At 54.7% G+C, this 20,428-nt stretch overlaps 1 protein-coding gene and 1 long non-coding RNA gene across 5 annotated transcripts in view; one reads left to right on the top strand and one right to left on the bottom strand.

Moving 5' to 3' along the window:
- The window catches only part of LOC144719402 (SH2B adapter protein 1-like), a 98,485-nt gene that overhangs the window by 73,216 nt on the left and 4,841 nt on the right, over window positions 1-20,428 (top strand). For all 4 annotated transcript variants that reach the window (XM_078595282.1, XM_078595283.1, XM_078595284.1 and 1 more), the window contains exons 3-8: window positions 3,577-3,678; window positions 10,899-10,990; window positions 13,148-13,239; window positions 14,663-14,854; window positions 17,772-17,956; window positions 18,502-18,667. In XM_078595282.1, coding sequence (XP_078451408.1) covers window positions 3,577-3,678; window positions 10,899-10,990; window positions 13,148-13,239; window positions 14,663-14,854; window positions 17,772-17,956; window positions 18,502-18,667 — 829 coding nt within the window. The remainder of the gene's footprint in view (window positions 1-3,576; window positions 3,679-10,898; window positions 10,991-13,147; window positions 13,240-14,662; window positions 14,855-17,771; window positions 17,957-18,501; window positions 18,668-20,428) is intronic.
- Window positions 1,873-11,035, bottom strand: LOC144719404 (uncharacterized). Its single transcript, XR_013585596.1, has 2 exons — window positions 10,584-11,035; window positions 1,873-6,260 (listed from the first exon to the last, which is right to left on the bottom strand). It is a non-coding gene; the product is annotated as an uncharacterized LOC144719404 (long non-coding RNA).

Below are 20,428 nucleotides of genomic sequence, written 5' to 3'. Positions count from 1 at the left end.
CACACGTAGCTCCTGTGCAGGCCCTGAGACTGACCTGCACGGTCATCGGTGGCCGCGCGTCCACGCAACTCTCCGCAGGCTCGGCCCTGGCTCTTAGCTTCTTGGGCCTCACGGGACCCGGGCGCGTTTCAGGTCGACGTCAGTGACAACGCCGACAGGTGCTCCTGGGAGGGCGAAGTGCCCTCAACGCCGCGGTGGCAGCCGAGCGGCGGCTCACGAAGACCCTCGCTGCTGCTGCCGCCTCCCAGAATATCGCATCGCGTGCGCTAAAAGTATATATATGTATAAAAAAAATTTCATTTAGAATACTCCACACACTTGGCGCTTTACGCAAGAGGAGGAGAGAAGCTGGCGCGTTAGGAATGTGACCCCGCGATGCCCCTGTGCGCACGGACAACGACGATAATATCTGAATGTTTAGAAATAAACACGCAACCAGAGACACGGCGTCACGGCCGTGACGTGTTCCGCGCCGTGGGTTGACTCATCGTCGAGGGGCACAAAGCTGATCCGGAAAATATTTGCAAATGTGGCAAATATTGCGGTTTGGTGTAAATGCATCAGACTCGTAAAGAGCAAACAAAAAAAAGGGACGGCTGATGACAAATTCTTGCGAGCGGTGGGCGAAAACGTCCATAGCCGGACAGCCCGACGACTGCCTTCGTCTGCGCGTTGCGTTTCTCACACTCGACGAGGCTGCGTGGGAGGCCACACGCAGGGAACCGCTGGCTCCACCACTGCAGCGTCACGCATCACGTCGCGCTCTCACTTACGTAACGCGCCCCCCCCCACCCACCCCCCCCCCCACACACCCACCCCCCCCCCCCAGCATAATTTACCAAAAGCTAATTTGTTACCGGTGCCTGTGAGTGCAAATCGAGGGGCCCAGTTCATTCGAGGCAACGGCGTGTACAGTTACCGGCGACCGTGCTCATTCAGGAATTTGGATTTCAAGATGCACTGACGGTAAACCTTACATATAAGGCGCGGAGGCGGACGTGTGGTAAGAATGGTCGTTCTCGGATCGTACTGTGAAGTCTTTGAGAAAAAGAAGAAGGGGAAACTGCGGGGGACACCAGGAGGGGCGTCCTGCATTGGGATGTTCGGGCCAATTCCGTTACTCGTGGTGGCATCTGGGACAAAAATTGACGAACTTGAAGGACACCGCACAGAGGGGGGAGTGACGCTCAGCAACGACCATCGTCTGGACACTCACCTCCCAGCTTGCCATGCCTACAACACACCCGGCAAGCCTTGGTGGTGGTGGTCACCCATCCAAATACTATCCAGGCTCAAGCCTGCTTAGCTTCCGAGATCCGAAGAGCTTGGGCGCATGCCGGATGAATGAGTTGACGAGCGAGGACGAGGTGGTTGATTTGAGTTGCGGGGGGGGGGCGGGGGGGGGGACCTGAAGCACCCAGGGATCAGATTGGAAGCAGGGAGGGAGGATCGTGAGGAATGGGGAGAAGAGATGAGAACAACGGGAAGACAAATGAAGCGTAGAATTGTACGGTTGCCGTCAAACATTGTCATTGCTCGCAATCGCGAACGCCGCTTGGCTCCGCGCACGCTCGATTTTCACGGAACGTCGATGGCCCGTGGCGGCATTATTTATTTATTTCCTCCCCCCCCCCCTCCCCTGCTTGCGAAAATAAAACGCCTAAAACGACGGAGCTCGCTTTTGGTTTACAGAGCAAGGGTGGAGAGGCCCGCAAAGTCCATCGCTCGGGAGGGAAGAATTCGCGAGCAGTGAGGAGTAAACAAAAGAAACAAAAAGAACCCGACGGCCACTGTAAAGCGCACGAGAGCACACGTGAGAAATCGGGGGCCGGCTGGTCGGCCGGTCGGTTGGTAGCCGACGGGCAGATGATTGTGCATTCCCAATGCATAGAAGAAAATGGAGCTCGAGGGGGTGGTGGTGGGTGGGGGACAAAGGTCGATTGGTTCAATCGATGCCCGGAGTGGCGGCGGCGCAACGTCACTATCACTTAGCCCCGTCGCAGCTCCACTGGACGGGTCACAACGAGCAAGGGCATTTGTGTTTTGTTTTTGTTTGGAAAGCGGCGTTACACGCGCGCACACAAAAAAGAGAAAAACAGGACGCGACACGTTCTCGCCCCCTCTCCGTTGGACCGCTTCGCGGCTTTCGTTCCCGACGATTGGCCCCCGCGGTGCGAGGGGGGGGGGGCCCTGGCTTTCGTTGGGCGGCCCCCGCTGTCGGGTTGTTCGCCGTGCGGGGGTTGCTTCCGCGGTGCCGATGGTTTCAGCGCGCCGGACAACGGGAAGGGTCACCGCGGTTCCACAATTCTTGCGAGTTTTGGAAAATCACCGCCCCCCCCCCACCCCGCCTCTGTGCGCCCGGCGGTATGAATGTGTACACCACGGTCGGCGGGTCGGTCGGCGGGATCCGCGTGTGGTGGGGCAAAGTGTGGGTGCCCTCCCATCTCTTAGGAGACATTTGACCAAAATTCCCTCTGGAGGCTCTCTCTCTAGAGGTCCCCCTCGAGCTAAAGGCGGTAACATCGAGGTGGACGTAAAAATACATTTTTAGGGCATCATGCAGCCAAACCGCCGTCGTTCGCTGGGTGCCTCTTTTGAACAAAAAGGAATTCTTTATCGCCCCCCCACACGGTTAAGATGCCAAAAAAAAATGTACGACAACGATACGGAGGAAGTTATAAAGATGCGTCGGTGCGTGCAAGAAAACGACGCCGTGAGAAAAGAGTTTTCGGAAGAAAAACATTTTAACATGCGAGAGTCTCTGGAGCGAAATGGGAAATTCGAAGCAGACAGGGGGGGGGGGTGGGGGGGAGTCAATAAAACTGCGCGCTCCGGCCAGCTGACGGCGGAGGCGACACACGTGATCGACGCTCTTTAACCGCCGCGCCGCGGGTCTCTGTTGCCCTTATTACGGAAAATGAACGGCGACGATAATCGTCGTGCGCGGGAAGAAACGCTCCGTTTGACGGGGGGGTTGGGGGGGAGCTTACGAGCACCCCCCCCCCCACTTCACCCAGGCAGCCCCCTCGTTCTCCTTGCCGCCTAGCGATTATATCGGCTCGCGCACAGGTGCCCCGTGAATCGGCTCTTCGCGACGAGACGATGAAAGGCGATGATGGCTTGGCGGGGGTTTGGGCGGCTTTCATTCTAGCAGTGGATTGATCATGGCTGATCACGATTTTTACCTCTTTACTCCCCCCCCCCACCGCCGCCACACCATTTTTATTTGTAACGGCTCTTTGTCAACACAACTACTCAATGAAGGCCTCCCGGCGCTGCGTCGGTCATGGGAGTTGCTCGACCGTATGTGATGGGGAATCGTCGTGTGGCCTGCACCACGCTCGCCAACGCCGACGTTTCACGCGCCCCACTGCACCAGATACCCGCGGCGCTCGACTGTGTCTCCCGGGAATCAAACTCGGGTCGCTGGGATCATCGCGCGGTACGCCTGTGACTAACAACCGACGCGCGCGCTCGCCGCACGCACACCCGCGTACCACGCCTGTACGCACGGCCGCTGTGAACCTGCCTCGTGCCTCCCCCCTCCACCCCCGACCCTCGTGCTGTGTCCTGCAGTCGAGCAAAGCAAAGATCTCGGTGCCGTGCTCCTCCATCCTGGAGGTGCGCAAGACCAACCCCTTGGAGATGCCCGAGAAGGACAACACCTTCGTGCTCAAGGTTCGTTCCACGCATCTTCGTTTCACGACGTGGGGTCACGGGGGCCCGCGGGGGCCCGCGGGGAGATACACGGGGAGAGACGCGGGGAGAGAGACACGGGGAGAGAGACACGGGGAGAGACACGCGGAGAGACACGGGGAGAGACACGGGGAGAGACATGGGGGGGTCAGTGAAAGTTAGTGCAGTTACAGCAGCAACGTTAGCGCAGTTCCATTGCGGCTGCGATCCATAACAGATGACACAATCACAATTCATTACACACGACACGGCGACAATCGCTTTTGACCCAGGCCTGCACTGGGACACCAGGACCCGGCGCGTGTCTCGCCAACGCGGTGGCGGCGTTCATTACCGGTGAACGTCGCGCGTCTCGGACACATCCCGGACACACGTCGCAGAGAAACGCGGCCAGACACGGGGTAGAGTAGGCGCGGGGGGGGGGGGTAACAGGGGGGCGGGGGGTGAAGCCGGACAGAGGGGCGGCAGCGAGAGAACGACTCGAGCGATGCACAAGGGGATGCGGTTGACAACGTTGCTTTGCAGATCCTTCTCATTTTCAGTAACAGCATTCCTAGCATTCGACGCCGCGCTCACTTGCTCGCCCACTCGCTCACTCACGCACGCACCCACTCACTCACTCACGCACGCACCCACTCACTCACTCACGCACCCAATCACTCACAAACGCACTCACTCACGCACCCACTCACGAACGAACGTACGCATGTACGCGCCGTGGACAAAAAAAAACGCATCGCACGGCGAGCGCAAACTTGGCAGCGCCACATCGGCCTTTCGTGGCAAAGCGGACCGAGCTAGCGTGACATTTTTGTTAAGGAAAATAGGGGAGAGAAAATAAAGGAGAGAGAAGAAAAAAAAATATCCATTGTACATATGAACAGGAAAGTCGTTCGAGCTGATAAAACACTGCACATGAAAAAAAAAAGGGCCTCTCAAATTCCCAGAAGGGTTCTATTTGCGCTGCCGAAAATACTCGGCAGTGTCGCGACCGATACGGCCTGGGGCTGGGCTCACGGCGGTGGCAGGAAACCACGCGTCGTCTGCACGCCGCGAGATTGTCGCGCCGGAAACCCTCGCATGTCGCTCTTCACAAGTCTCCGGGCAGGCGCGATTAATTAATTACTTAGCGCACATCCACAAGCGCGCGCGCACGCACGCACGCAGACGCAACCCGTTTCATTACGCGCCGCTTAAAAGCAGAAGCGCTTCTTACGTTCGTTAAGCTTTTTCAATTCATTTATTCCGGTGCTCCGCCGAAGGACGTCACCGCTTCCCCGTCACGTAGCCGCCGAGAGTGGCGCAAGAACGGGGAGGGGGGGGGGGCCCAATCGTTGCGGTGAGATGCCCCCCCCCCCCGGAGGTTGCGACCTCGCTGCTGCTGGCTCAGCAACAAATGACCTCTGTGGGTTACAGCTGCGGCGGAACGAAAGTACGGTTTTCGCTGAACGTGCACGTTGGCCAGGGCGGATTCGTGACTCGACAGCGAATGCGCAGAATTTGAGCAAACTGAACTCCATCCGTCACTCGCCACCACACGGCGGTGGCGTTGGTGGCGGTAGTGACGTCGCTTTCGCTCCTTTGCCGGGTCTGGATTCACTCCCGAGGCCGCGCGGAGTGGCGAGGTTCGCTGTCTTGAGGTAGTCGTGAGAAAGACCCAGGGACCATGGATGGAGAAGCAGTGAGATTCAATTGACGGGAGGTCTAAATTAAACTTTGAAACTATTCCGAACTATTTTCATTTTACCAGGTAAGGCCCACTGATCTAAATATAGCTTTTTTTCTTAGAAGCGACCTGGCCACAAATGATAACTCAACGAAGTGGCTCATCGTGTGGAAATGTACAGCAGCAGGTGTCAGGGTCCGGATCGAACCCACGACCTCCTGCACACCCGACGAGGTAGTTAACATCTCGCCACCGCGGTGGAACAGACCCTGTTGGTTTAGGCATGCGGGTAGGAATAGGCAGAATGGACACATGTAGCACTGATCCAGGCATACGAGTCCCTTATTGAAGCCGGTCAAGAGCCCAACGAGACAGAAAGTCCCCTTATTTAGAGAAACCGGTGTGACAACAACAGTATAGACTCCACGTGTGTGTACATGCACGCAGGTACATGCACGGTTCACGTGAACGCGCACTCATGGTCCAGTTGTCCATGAGCAACGAAGTGGTAGGAATTTGTTTTTCGAACGTCGATCCTTCCGCTCGTGGAGATTCACGCGCAGCCGCGTTGACGCGCAATCGGCACGGCATCCCTCCTCGGCCGCTGCGACGCTCGGCCACACGGAACCCGGGCCGCCGGATCGCGTGACGATCGTCCATCGCCCCTCCTCCCCGTGGTCCACCAGCCCTTCTCCCCGCCCGCATGATTGCCTGGTTGATGCCGGGGAACATCTTCCGCCGGCCGTGCCCGGTTTGGCGCTTTGCCTCGGACAACCTCGGCAGGGCGAGGGTGGGGAGCAAAGAAACTCCCGGGGAGTTTGGCGGATGTCACGTTCGCGGTCGAGCTCAGGACTTTGTTATGTCAGCCGGTGAGGCTCCGTTGAGCTGAGCAGCGGCTCTGTGGCAGAGGTGGCAGTCCACAGGGCATTGAAGTTACACAGCTGCATAGAGATCCACAGAGTTACTTGGAGAATCGTAGAATTGCATAGAGGTTCATAGAGTTACATGGACACCCTCAGACTCGGGCTTTATTATGTCAGCCGGTGAGGCCCATTGAGCTACGAGGCACTCGTACAAGGACGACCACAGCCCAAGATTGTGGGCAGTGGTGGCAGTCACAGGAGATCGCAGGGAGGCGATGTGGAAACTAACGAGTGCGATGGTCTTTCGGGGCGCGATTCGATTCGAGGAGTGATCCTTGAACATTTTTGGCGATCGTTGTGGCCGCTCATTGCTGCACCGGTGACGTGAACCCGCGACGTGAACCCGCGACGTGAACCCGCGACGTGAACCCGCGACGTGAACCCGCGACGTGAACCCGCGACGTGAACCCGCGACGTGAACCCGCGACGTGAACCCGCGACGTGAACCCGCGACGTGAACCCGCGACGTGAACCCGCGACGTGAACCCGCGACGTGAACCCGCGACGTGAACCCGCGACGTGAACCCACGGCGTTTGCCACGCAAGAGTTGAAAGACAACGACGCTTACAAAAGACGGTAACGATGCGTGCATTGTGAGCCTTAGGATTCAACATTAATCCGACCTGCCCACCAACTTATCTTTCACCTACCTATCTACGAACCTGCCTTCGTAGTCGCATTCCCACATAACAACCTCGTTCGCTTACCACCACCGACCTCTTTTGAGTCTGATGTCTAGTATGTAAAAAAACAAACTAAACGCATTAGTCACTAACACCTTGGCCTTGAAAGAGTAAATAACAGGTGACGTTTTAGACAATGGTCCTTCTTCATGGCACTTAGAGAGGCTAGAGAGGTAGAGTGGATAATAAGAGTTGGAGATTGAACCTTATACCAAGGGACCTAATGCAAATCACATGTTTGCAGTATATAGTTATAGTAATTACATTTTTGCAATAGTACTCTCAATGTTTTTTTTAACGTATTTTCATTAAACATATGTAGCAATCCGAAATATATATATATATGTTCATGTGGTAAGAGAGAGGAAGTAAAAAAATAAATAGCAAGCATTACATTACGAGGAAATTAATCCATCGCCGTTTGGACGAGAGCCCCCAAACAAAAACCGTTGACTTTTTCCAAAATATATATTTTTTCATCTAAAAAAAAAATCCCCATAAACTTAAATACGCGCATGCTCTGAAAACATTCGCGAGCGTCAGTCGGCCGAGCCTGCGGCTCAGCCAGCGACAGGACACACGAGGAGCTGTTTTAATTTGGATGCCGCCGCAGTCCTCAGGAGACACGGAGAGAGACACGGGAGAGACACAGAGATGGAGATGGGGGAGGATCATTCGCCAAGTCCCCATCCGGGGGTCGCGAGCTGTCCAAACGGCAGGAAACCGAGACCAAATAAAGTGCCGCGCGGGTCCTCTTAATCGTTTCCACCCACGCACTCCGCCAACGGGGATTCGGGATAAAATGAGAACTCCTCGCCGGGACTTGCGTGACGCATCGGAGCGAGCTGTGCAGCGCCATGGCGAAGCCCTGCATAGCAGTAATACCAGCGTTGTCTGTCAAGATGGCAAATGCTTTTTTTTTCAGGCAGAAGGAGTAGATGGGACGGTGGTTTTTTTTTAGCGGGTAGGCGAGTTTGTGAAATAAACACAATGTGGCGGTGGCGGAGTCGGCCACGGAGCCTGCCATGCCGCTGTGCTGCCCGGGGCACCGTTATCTCTCGCTGCAGAACGCGGCATGAATGTTTACACAATTACAGGAGCGTCCGCTCGCTCGCTCGCCCGCCCGCTCTCTCGGACTGTACCGCCGTTACGACACAGCGCCTGCCTCAACCAGAACACGCACCCCAGTAACAATAATATCAATAATAATACTCAAGATGACACTTATAGCGAGAGAGGCGCTAACCAATGCCGAGCGCCCTTGCTGGCAGATGTTGGTGGAGGGTGCAGGCCCCCCCCCCTCCACCGTCCCCCCTAAATTCACGAAATCGTGAGTTTAAACCCTGGTCAGGGTCGGCTCGGCCCCCCAGCATTGTCATCATCATCAATCGTCGTCGTCCCTCTAGGGTTGATAAAATGAGTACCATCTGGAGTGCGCGGTAACACGTGGCGCCCGCACAGTAAAGTCAACAATGCTTCTATTGCACAGAGACTGGTTTCCCATGTCCACATTGTTCAGAAACTTTGTTTGTCTGTGCGTCAGTCCATCCGGTCACAGAACTTGCTTGACTATTGTTTGCAGAGCAGAGATGTGTCAGGGTTTATTCAGACAGGAAGGAACCAGGAACCTATGGTAATGATGATGAGCTCTCCATGACCTATGAACTTTGACTTGGGTGTAAAAAACAAAAAGCCACGATCACCGCGCTAATCTTAAATGGTTTTAGAAATGTATAAGCCCTATTCCCATATTTCTCATGTTTGTGTTGAGAGTCGGGAATAGTTCTGTAAATGCAAGTAAAATCGAGGTAACGTAAAAAAAAATGGAGCCTTTGTGTCGGTGGGAGGGGGGTGGTGGTCTGGGGAGGGCTTAAACGGTGAACATTTCACAGGCATTTTCTGAACATAATAATGTGGAATTTCCACCACTTGGCCCGGGGCTGCCAAAGGAGGTGAGCACCGCCCATCATTCGCTCTGTGCAGGCAGATGCTGAAAATCTAACTTCATGCGCGATTAACAACTACTGCCGATCAATCCACTGCTGGTTGATGGTGTCCCCTCTGTGCCAGTCATCGGGATTAATTGTTTGACCATACTTCACCATGCTGGTCACTGCAGCTTGATGATTGTGGGGGGGGGGCTCAGTGGGTGGGGTGGGGGGGCTGGCAGTTCAAGACAAGTTCTGGTATCACTTGCCGCCCACGTTAACCACGGCCGGGAATCGAACCGAGGTGGCCCCGTTCGTAAGTTGCAGTTGCAGAAGCTGATGTTTGTTTGTTTCCCCCCACACGCGAGCCGTCTGTAAGATTCGCGGAGCCGGCGGCCCCCCCCATCGCAGTCAAGGCAATAAACGCCACCGCCTGGAAATGCAGATTTATCGGCCGCTTTGCTTAGATTTTGTTTGGCGCTGTTTTCTTGGCAACGGCAAAACTTAGGGCAGCTTGGACACGTGTTTTTGGTCGCGGCGGAAGCCGCCGGCATGCCCAGCTCCTTGTGTTGGCGGATCGTGCTGCGGGTCGCACGCTCGTGAAGAACAGCCACCGGCGGAGATATACACGAGGCGTACCAGTGGGAATTGCGGCACAGAAAGTAGGATGCCAGCGAGCCCGTAATATCTGCACGGAATTTTCGGTGCCCCCCCCCCCCCTCCGGGCAACTCCGGTTTCCTCCCCCGTGAAGGAACTAAAATACCAAAATCACGAAATTGGCCAAACGTTCCAAGTCAGGTCCCTCGAGGGAGAGATCTTGAGACTCAACCGGGACTTGGAATCCATAACCGGGCCCTCATCTTTACACCTTTATTGTGAATGCGTTGTGGTCGTTCCGGTGCCTCAGTTTGGTTGATGGGCTTCGAGCTTGAGAGCGTTTGTGGGGGAGTCAGGGGCGGTGGGAAGGGTGGGGGTTGCCGGGCCCAATCAGTGGTCATCGCGTGGCGTCGCTCATTCTGTTGTCACCTCCCGTGCCTCTTACATCAGCCGCCAGCGAGCCCACTGCCCAACGTGTTGGATTGGCACTCCACCCCGGCCTCCCCCCTCCCCTGTCACCCTCCCGAGATTCCATTCGAAGGCTTGCGGAGGTTGCGTGAAGCCGACTCAAGTAGTTTGTAGAACGAGTTTGGTTGTTGCAGCAGCAGCGGAGATAATGTCGCCTGTGGCAAAGCATCTTGAATATTTATTTACCGCTTTAAGAGGATACAATTACGCGGGTAAACGACGTCTCGCTTGTAGCGTTCTTGCGCAGTCGGCAGACTCGCTGCGTGCACTGTCGAGCATTCGTGTAGTCGTCTTGGTTTTTTTGTGTTCTCTCTTTTATGGCAGCGTTCCCCAGTTTGGGGTCTCGTCGTTGAGGTTTGCAATGGCAAAAAAACAAACAATGGCCATTAGTATATCAGTGCATGTCTTAGCAGCCTTAGCCCGAAGCCATTCGGACTATTTGTGAACTTTTATTTTTTTTGCACACGCAAGCAGTCGTGCAGATAAGACGGCCTCGCCCCCTCCCGCTGCAGCGGTTAAGGACGCTGCCCCGTGCCTTGGCTTGCTCAGCCCAACGCCGATAGACAGTTCGTACAAACAATTGCTCGCTCGCTCGGGCACTCGCCCACTCACTTACTCACCATGCGTTCAGCAGCTAAATGCCAATGTCGAGGTCTGCCACCCACGAGAGGGCTTCAGGAGTTGAGTGTTCGTGTATTATTATTCTTCCTCCTTGGTTTACTATATACCGTCCACAGCTTGGGTTGCATAGCCACAATCGTGCTGCTCGTGCATGAGATGCACTCGTCCACTCACCTACAGACATACACTCGCACACATTCCAAAACCAGAAATGCTGATGCTGCAAGTCACTGCTGTTGCACACAAATATTATTACTCTGAAAGGTTACAGCGGTTAACGGCTGATGCGTGTGTTTGTGTGTCGTTGATTGCAGACGAGGGATTCGATGGAATACATCCTGGAAACGGTTGATTTTCTGCAGATGCACTCATGGCTGGCCGACATTAAGGATTGCTTGCGGCTTGGGTGAGTGTGGAACACTGCTCCACTAATCGACCCTCGCTCGGTCGCTCCCACCATCACCCGCTTCCTCCCTCCCATTTCTCCCACCCTCCCTCCCATTGCTTCCTCCCCTCCCTCGCCAGTAATTGTCGACGCGAATGCAGGACATTCATCGCCGTTTATGTAATCAATCATCTCCCCCTATCCGCCTCCCCCCCCCCCCCCCCGACAACAACAATTCATAGAATTGTCACGATTCACGGACTCGACTTACGTCCAAGAATTAAATGTTTTTTTGCCATTGTGGTGCGTCTAGAATCTACAGTGGCTACAAGGTTTCCAGGAATCGGTCGCGTTTCCATAAACCAATCACGTCTATGTAACGGAGGGGCTAATCTGTGGTTCTGTATATTTGTATTTTACCAGAGAACTCCCCCCCCCGACCCCATGACCACTTTATTTGCAATGAATGATGTTTCATTTGAAACTTCGTCATTGAATGAGGTTGAAAGTTCCGAAAATATTTCACCTTTGACACCTGCCCAGGGCCCATAAAATCCAACATTCCAATAAACCGCCGTGGACGGATTTTCCGTTCCTGCAAACGCTCTCTCCCTGCCCTCTCCCCTTGCCCTTTAGAATGCCCTCTGAATGCCCCTCCCACCGCTCCCCAGAGCAGGAGAGCTTCACCGGGAGTCACCTTGAATCTTGGAGCCGTGAGGCGGAGGCCACGCGATCGGCTGCCTGGCCAATTAGAGCACACGTCGCCGCTGTCACTGGAGGTCATCGTCCCGCGGGATTTAGTTGCAGGGTTACTGCCAAAATACGATCAACGAACCGGTTTTGAAAACTGCAAAGGGATAGGTGACTTAGCATGAACTCTCAGCGCATTTCATTTAATTTCAGTCTGCCAAACTAAATTCGTGAGAATTTCTTTTTACTTTCTCACCGATTTACCCTGCTGGATTTTTTATTGTTGCGTTTGACAAGCGTTGCCCAATCCAACCGCGACTTGAGACTTTTATCCAATAATAAACGGCAACATTAGGAACATCATCATCATAACCACGAACAACAAAACAAAACATCAGGAGCAACGACGACAACAACAACAGCCACGTTGCTACGCTGTGCCAACAAAAATTCGGCCACTTTTTTACATGGGGTCACTGGAACCGCACGTGGGATTTCAGCCCCGCCACGAAAAACCACGACTGCCGCTTTCTGGAGAGGCGCCAGTGGCTCCGGACCACGTGGCCCCATGGGCCCCGTCAGGCACCCCAACACCCCCACCAGCCCCCCCCCCCCCCCGAGTTGAACGCCACCCGGCCTTCACTCGACAACTGCTGTCCCTCTCCGACTCCCACCCAAACACCCCATTCTACCCCTGCAGTGTCTCTTCCAAAATGTGCGAGCGGCGTCGCACGGCCCCACACCGTCGTTGTGACTCACTGCTTGAGGGCGTTTACGTTTGTAAATTGCTTGGAAAGGGCAGCTTGGATTTGGTGCAAAGTCTGGTTTTACGAGTCACCGTGCGAACATCCAGGGGGGGTGGCGGGGTAGAACAAACATCCTCCGAAGCAGCTGCCTCGCAATTTAAAAACCCATTTTTTGGTGCTAACGCCGGGGGGTAATGTTACACGCAGCTCACGGCGAAAATCACTGACGCCACTCGCAGCACTTTGTCAATCCACTGCTGGATCAGGGAGGGCCTCATTGTGGCACGTCAATCAAAGAATTGCTACAACCGCACTTTGCTAAGCTAGTCAGCGCTCAGTGGTGGTGGTGGAACATTGTTGTTTGTTCGCAGTCGATAGGAATAGATCTCAGGTTGTGGGTTCTTACCGCAGCACACTAAGCACTGCGCTACCGCCTTTGCCCCGCATCCAGTTAAAAGTATCGCATCACAACCCCTAGCATGTGCGTGTGCCATGTGTTCTTGCTGATGATTTGTATTAATTATTATTTCGTTTTGTAATTTTTTTGTTTTAATTATATTGAACAAACTGTTTCGCATTTCACCATGCGGACCGTCAAGATCATTTAATATGCTGATCGTGTTGTAAACAAATTACGAACGAAGGAATGAAGCAAGCAGCGGGGGGGGGGGGGGTTTGCTATGACCCCCCCCGGGGTCGGCGTGTCTCACCGTCCCCCTCCGCCGTGTCTCCCCCTGCTCAGGAACGAGGGCACGAGGCTGCAGGCGCTCGGGAGTTCGCCCTCCGACAACTCCATCCACAGAATCTCGTCCGACATGAGCGCATCGACGCAAGGTGCGCAACCGATGCGCAAACGGGTCGCACCACCGCCACCTGCCCCGGCGATTCCATTTGCTTGTTTGTTCGGGAAGGAGATTCTACCCGAGAATGTTACCGCGTCGATCGTTGCGTTTCTCGTTTTTGGTCCGTTTCACTCGTTCGGGTTGTTTTTTTTCTCGCACGATTAGCCTCAACGTAATAGCGCACGGTATTACCACGGTGCGAGCGAGTTGTTAAATAATATACGATGCCCGGTGCGCGCGATTGAATGTTGGATAAAACTCAAGTCACCGTCCTGATTATTATCCACGATCGTTACATGGCTAGTACAAACATCGCGAACCCTTAAGTTTACGGGGCCTCAGATTGAGGAAACCAGGTTTCCCTTCGTATAACGAGCCAGGCAGCATAGCAAGCGGGTTTCCAACAGTTCACCTGAACGTCAGGAGCGTAAGCGTTATTAAGTGGCTTTTCTAAGTATTCCGGGGGAAAACACAAACTACCGAAACCTTGACATCGGTTTAGATTTTTTATCAAAAAGTGATTAAATATTTCTCAACGTCAAGCCAAGTGCTAGGTTGCGGTGGCCAGTGACGCTCGCGTGTCCCTTTCAGCCACCTCCCCCGTGAGCCACGTGCGAGCGCCACGGCGAGGAACTACAGCGAGGCAACGCGACGTCGCAGAATCCGCGGCGCGAAAAAACACACGGGGGGGGGGGGGGGGCACGCGGGCGATACCGAGGCCCTCGCCTCCCTCGCTTCCCGTTTGATCAACGAGCAACTTGTACCACGAGGGAGGAGGGCGGGCGGGCGGAGTGGGGGGGGGGCGGGACGAAACTCAGCTCTGCCGCTCAACTTGCGCTTTCAGGCTGCCGGAATGGGTTAAAATAGCATTTTAAATGGCACTTCTGAGAAAGGCTCTCGCTGGCCCTATCGATTCTAGGCAGCGGGCTTTTGTTTGCCATTCGGTCGCCGCTGGCCGAGTTTCAAAACCGGGGGTTTTTCCAGGTAAAACGGCCGGGGTTTTTGTAAACGCTTCAAAACTTCCACCCACAGAGCGCAGCTCTCGTCGTTTTTTTTTCCGGCACAAAGCGGGGTGAACCGTGCGCGGGTTTAATGCGCCACCATGTATAGTTAATACAGTTAAGGTCGAGCGAACGTCCCAACCCTTCAGTATTCTTTTAACGCGTAGATGCGTATTTTTGTTGCGATGTGGATTTGTTTCATTGAACACATCGCTTCGATTTGGTCGAATTTCAAGAGTGGTATTTAAGAGCGACCATTTAGCCGGGGGGGGGGGGGGGGGTCAGTGTTGCGAGCTTGGAGAATCCCTCGCTTAGGATACAAAGCCCACCTCGTTGCCGGCGATGTCTAACGCCCTCCCGTCGGAGGGACGGTCCCGTCACCGCGTTGTTCTCCGCCGTGTGCCTCTCGCTCAGGTGGCTCCGGGAGCCACAGGACGGCCCGTCCGCGCAGCCTCGACGGGGACGGCGGCGGCTCCCGTTTTTGCCTCGTGGACGGCGCCCCACCGGAGGTGCCACCCCGGGCGCCCGTGCACGGCCAGGGCCCCGAGCCCACGCACTTCCTACCCATGATCGCCTCCGGCGCGATGGACACGAGCATGGCGACAGGCGAGTGCACCGGCCCGCGCGACGCTCGCACGCTTGCTCACCCGCACGTCGCTCGCACACTTGTTTGCTCCCTCAGTCACTAGCTTGCGTAGTTGCAGTCACCCTCCAGTCACCCTAAAATGTGTTACTCGCTCTCTTGTGCGAATGCTTAATTCGTTCAATCACCCGCTCACTCAATGACTCTCAATCACTGTTGCTTCTTCCTTCCGTCACCCGCTCACTCATTCATTCACTTTCTCATATGGTCGCTTACCCGTTCGCTCACTCAATCACTCACTCACTAATATTTGCTTTACTGTCGCCCATTAATTCGCTCATTTATTCATTGACTTTGTCACTCAGTCAGACACGGGATGCTCGCTTACTAGCTTCAGCAGACATTCATCAATAACGCTCAGGGAATACAGATGCGTGCAGATCATTCAACTCATGAGCAACACAGGGGGCGGCTTTCAAGCCCAGGAGGATGATGGTTGGGTAAAGGTACAAACCAGAGCGGAATTACAGCGAAATTAACTTGATGTTTTCCCGAACCGCTCATGTTTATTTTTGTGTTTGTACAAACCCTATTGTTTAGCGTTCTATTTATTTTGGCATTGAACCCTTGGGCTGACAGACATTAAGTCGAAAAGAGTTCTGGCCAAGCAGCAAGTTCGTGGAAATGTTTAATGTTTTCGTTTTATATTTAAATAACTCCGTCATCATTCATGCAAATCACATCTCGCAATCGCCAAGAAACCACTGATGAGCTGCAAGGCAGCAGCCAGGCGGTGAGCCGGCGCTGCCAATTGCCCAAGCTTTGCAGTCCTCTATTGGCAAAATGAATGACCGTTTATTCACGTTGCCATTAAAATTATTTGACAATAAATAAGCGGCAGAGGAACCGAGAAGAAACCGTAACGTCCGGGCTTCCAGCAACGTTCTCTGAGCACTTGTGACCAAGGAGGGAAGTGAGCGATGGGTGGAAAAATGACAAAGAACGAACCCGAGATCACGAGCCTCTGCGTTGCGACTCCCCCCCCTCGGTCCCGTGTGACAATCGTGCGTGCCGCCCGCGCGGCTTGACGTGGGAGAATTCTCCGAGCGCCACTGCTAGTGGAATTTCCCCTGATCGTCGCTCGAACCGCCATCAAGAGAGAGGGGTGGAAAAAACCCCAAGAGCAGCTTTCAGAACTGAACGATTCAAAACAAAACTCTGTGACATGCCTTTTTTTACGGGCCATTAACTCTTGTTTTATCTCAGGGGTCACTTTAAAAGCTGTCACCTCTCTTCGCTCGATAACGTACTGATGAAAAGTGACGATGATGATACAGCGATAATATGGTTATTCATGAACCATCTCTGAATCTCAGTACCTATCTTGTGCGCGTGAGAGGGACTTGGGGTGACAAAAAGAAAACTGTCTAGCCTACTTGCTGTACTGGCTCTTATAGGCAGATCGCAATTCCTTTTTTCGGAGGTGAGCATATGCTGCCCTGGTCACAACATCCACAATATTTATGCTGGAACACAAAACGTTCGGCCTCCATGTGCCGGTATCTCGCAGGCCGATGAAGACAACGATCCCACTGTGGATAAAACATTCATTGAAGTAATACATTCTATAGCCGGTGCACGATTGCCTATGGCGTTGGCACGCAGCTCCGGAAAATCTTTTTTTTTAACAGCAGAAACGTGCAGATGATCAAAACCCGAAGCACACATTTACAAACGCCCACGCCAGGCCCTGCGGCGGCGATGTTCCGCAATCGCTTCTGGATTCAAAATGCGAAGGTGATAAGGAACGGACGTACGTGTCGGATTCTTATCGCGTTTCCCGGCGAACGCCCGTGGTGTTGCGTCACGCACGGGAGTGTCGCAAACGAGGCGACGCTACCTTAGGGCACCCACCCGGCCTGTCAAACACGACGGCGAAGATCTGACCTTAAATTTAAAATCCTTGCCAGACAGACCCACGCGACAAACGCACACGTGTCGCGTGGTGGTGGGGGGTGGGGGAGAGGTATTCGCTGCGGCTACGAAAGCGCTGCAAAGAGTTGCGCGAGCGATCATCTCGCAGATGGGCAGGGGGTTTGAAGAAAATCCACAACACTGTAGGTTTTGTGCCATTGTGGGATGGGTGACGGAAGGGTGGCCGAAGAAAAAGCGACGGTTGGTAAGGGGAGGAGACTCGCGGAGAGGCCTTTTTTTCAGGCTTACGAGAGTGGCAAAGGGCCCCGCAACCTGGTGTGAAGGTTACTCAGCGCGATGACTAATCAGCCAATGTCTGGCAACCCACAAAACGCCTGCTGCGTGCATTGAATTGGGGCTGGCTTTTAAATGGAAAAATTAAATTGTAATAAAAACACACTGCCCACATTACATGAGTTCAGACAGTCTGCACCTGTTCGTTCGTTTTACTTGGAAACGTGAAAATCTAGAAGCTCGTGAAGCGGGTACCTCCCCCCCCCACGAAGCCACCGACCCGGGTCCCAGAGACTCCCTCCCCCACGGCACGTCGTGACGCAACGTAGATCGCAGGAGGGAGCAGCGTACGCGGAAACTGGCACGGGGTTGCGTTAGGCGACACGGGTGTCACTTTTCCCCGTGCTAATCACCCACACGGGTGCCACAGGCCCCCCTACCCCCCCCCCCCCACACGTGGGTCTCATCGCCGTTGGCACAGCTTGGTAGGCGCAAGCGCCCCCCCCCCCCTCTTCGTCCAATGTTGCATTTCTTCATAACCCGTCACCTGGGTCCCTCCGGCCTGTGGACCCCAGCGTAATTGCACCGCCTGTGCACTCGACAGCGGTAATCGGGCCTCCCCCCTCCGCCTCCATCTCTTGCAATGGGCGTAATCTCTCTCGCCCCGTCCGCTCACAGAGATGCCCGTTGCGTTGTCCACCCCCCACCCTCTCTCCCCCCGTGTCACCGCAGGCGCCCAGGACTGCAACGGGCCACTGTCGGAGTGCCCGTGGTTCCACGGCACGCTGTCACGCCTCAAGGCGGTACAGCTGGTGCTCACGGGCGGGGAGGAGCGGCACGGCCTCTTCCTGGTGCGCGAGAGCGAGACGCGGCGCGGGGAGTATGTGCTCACCTTCAACTACCAGGGCCGTGCCAAGGTTGGTGAGGGTTTGTTCTTTTTAATATGAGATGGTGACAATAATAAGCCATCACCGACGAGGTTTGCTCAAGCTCGGCGTGGTAGGGGGGCAGGGGGTGGGGGGCAGGGGGTGGCAAACAGCAAGTTCAACTCCTGCGGTCAGCACGGTCCATTGAATGGTTTCTTGTTCGCCGATACCAGGAATCGCTAATGTAGCAGGGATGTGATTATTGACAACACAGTGCTCGAATTTCAAGCGACTCCCAATCACAGCGAGCACACTGCTAGCAGGTTTGAAAACGCACACTCGACAGTGAAGAACGCTTGAACCGAAAATGCCTTCCTCGATCTCTTTCCACCTACGTGCAAAATTAAATTGTAGGCTGCAGACGTTTACCAATTTAGCTCGGCGATGCCACTTGCTCGAATTTTTTTCTTTCCCCGCGTGCCCACCACCAGAGCATGCTCGCTCCTTCCATGGCGCTCACTTGAACCGTCTGCTCCTTCTGTCCCGTTCCCCCTTGCGTCTCCGCCACCACCCCCCCACTCTCACAACCACCCCAGCACCTGCGGCTGTCCGTGAGCGACAACGGCTGCTGCCGCGTGCAGCACCTCTGCTTCCCCAGCGTGGCGGCCATGCTGGAGCGCTTCCAGACCGAGCCCATTCCGCTGGAGTCCGGCGGCATCGGGGACAGCGTCACGCTGTCGCGCTACGTGGCACGCGCGCAAGGTGAGGGCCCCCCCCCACTGCCGCTCGCTGCCACCGTCGCTTGCCGCGTCGGCTCCCAAGGTCTAACATTTACGCAAATTCCCCGGGAAAACCCGACTATGGAGGTGAATCACGCTGGGCGACAAGGCTGACGGGGATCTAGAATGCCGGTGACGGACACAGTGGCATTGTGTAGTTTTCTACCAACAGAATGCCACTGTCGCATTCATTCTGGCAACCCGAATTCTCCTTTGGTTTTTCAGACCGATGCCCAGCGTTGGCAAAATGGAAAAAGTAAAAAAGGTGGTTGCATAATGGGTGATTGTATTGCCAACTCATGACTTGTGTACCAGTTCTGGGTCATTGCTGGGTTACAGGACCAAAGGACTGTATAGCCAGACTAGAGCCAGGCAATGGGCTGTGGTGTGCGTGGGCGAGAACATGGCTGGGTTTAACTCGCCTGGTTTCTCCGGGGTTCGAAGCTCGAAAACGTGAAGGTATCAATCTGGGGGATATGGGCACCTTTTCAGGATCCAGCAAGCATGGCGAGCAGTCATTTCTTAACTGCCATCATGTCAAGAGCACCACGATCGGGTACTAATTAAAAAAAGTTGTTTCCGCCAGTGGCATTTGCGATTTTATATATTTAAGTCAGAGGGGCAATCCATGTGCGGGGACCAGAAGCTCGTGTCCAAGTCACTTCTGAAGGATGGGGGGGGGGCAGGGAAGGGGAAAATATTAGTGAGAGTCAGGACGTGGACACTCGTGCCAACTGCAGGTAGAATCCCTCATCAGTTCCCAGGGCGAGGGGATCGGGCACGAGGCCTGCCACTCATTATGATGGGACCTGACAAAAATTCCAAAACAAATTAAAAGGAAGCATGTGCAACCAGAAAATAAATAAAACGTTCAATGTATTTGGGTTTGAGATGACGGCACAAAGTGAGCCCTGCTCAAGCGGGAGAGATGGATGCGAGGTGTTTGTGCCCCGGAGGAGGCATAATCTGCCACGATTTGCTCGCATTAATTCCGCGGTGAGACGACACTCGGGTTAACAATAACAACAGCAGCAGCAAAACAAACCCCAACAGAGCTGCGACAACTGGGATCCGAGTGCGACGCACCACCGAACCGGGCGCCACCCCCCTCTCACGCAAGTCCCGTTTGCACTAACCCCCTTCTTTCCCTCTGCCTGTCTCTGGCACTAACACCCGGGTTCGCACAAGAGACGCTCGCTCGCGTCGCGCGACCCCAACGCGCGGGGGGGGGGGGGGGCGAGAGAGCAACGCGAGGCCCTGCTGAGGCCACTCGTTGTGTGCTGTGCCCCTCCGCAGGCGTCGCCAAAGCAGGCACTAAAGCCTCACCCGTGTCCGATGCCAACCACCGCTTGCCAATCCACTCACAAGCTCATGCCAGCCTCCCCTTAGGAGCTAATGATTATTTGTAAGTCCGCACGTGCATGCGCCTGCCTGTCGTCCTCCCAAACCACCCCTCCCCCCCCCCACCGAAAAAGGCTTCTTCTCCAGCTGCTCACTTTCCTTTTGTTGTTGTTGCTTTGCTTGCAGCCTTTCTCTTTGTGATGCTTCCATTTCTGTGATCGAGTCGCTGTAATGGACGCTGCGGTCAGCTGAAGAGGCATGGTTTTGCATTGATATGAATGCGCGCTGCTGGCGCTGCTGCAGGAGAAATATCGACAGAATGTTCCGATTTCCCCTCCCCGCCACGTTGTGTACATGGAAACATGTGAAATGAGTCCCTTTACCCCCACACCCTGTGACCCCG

The sequence above is a fragment of the Lampetra planeri genome, chromosome 6 (assembly GCF_965212315.1).
Source record: "Lampetra planeri chromosome 6, kcLamPlan1.2.h2, whole genome shotgun sequence".
Taxonomy (NCBI): Eukaryota; Metazoa; Chordata; class Hyperoartia; order Petromyzontiformes; family Petromyzontidae; genus Lampetra; species Lampetra planeri.
Note: the sequence above shows the minus strand (reverse complement) of the source record. Positions and strands in the feature narration are given on the sequence as shown.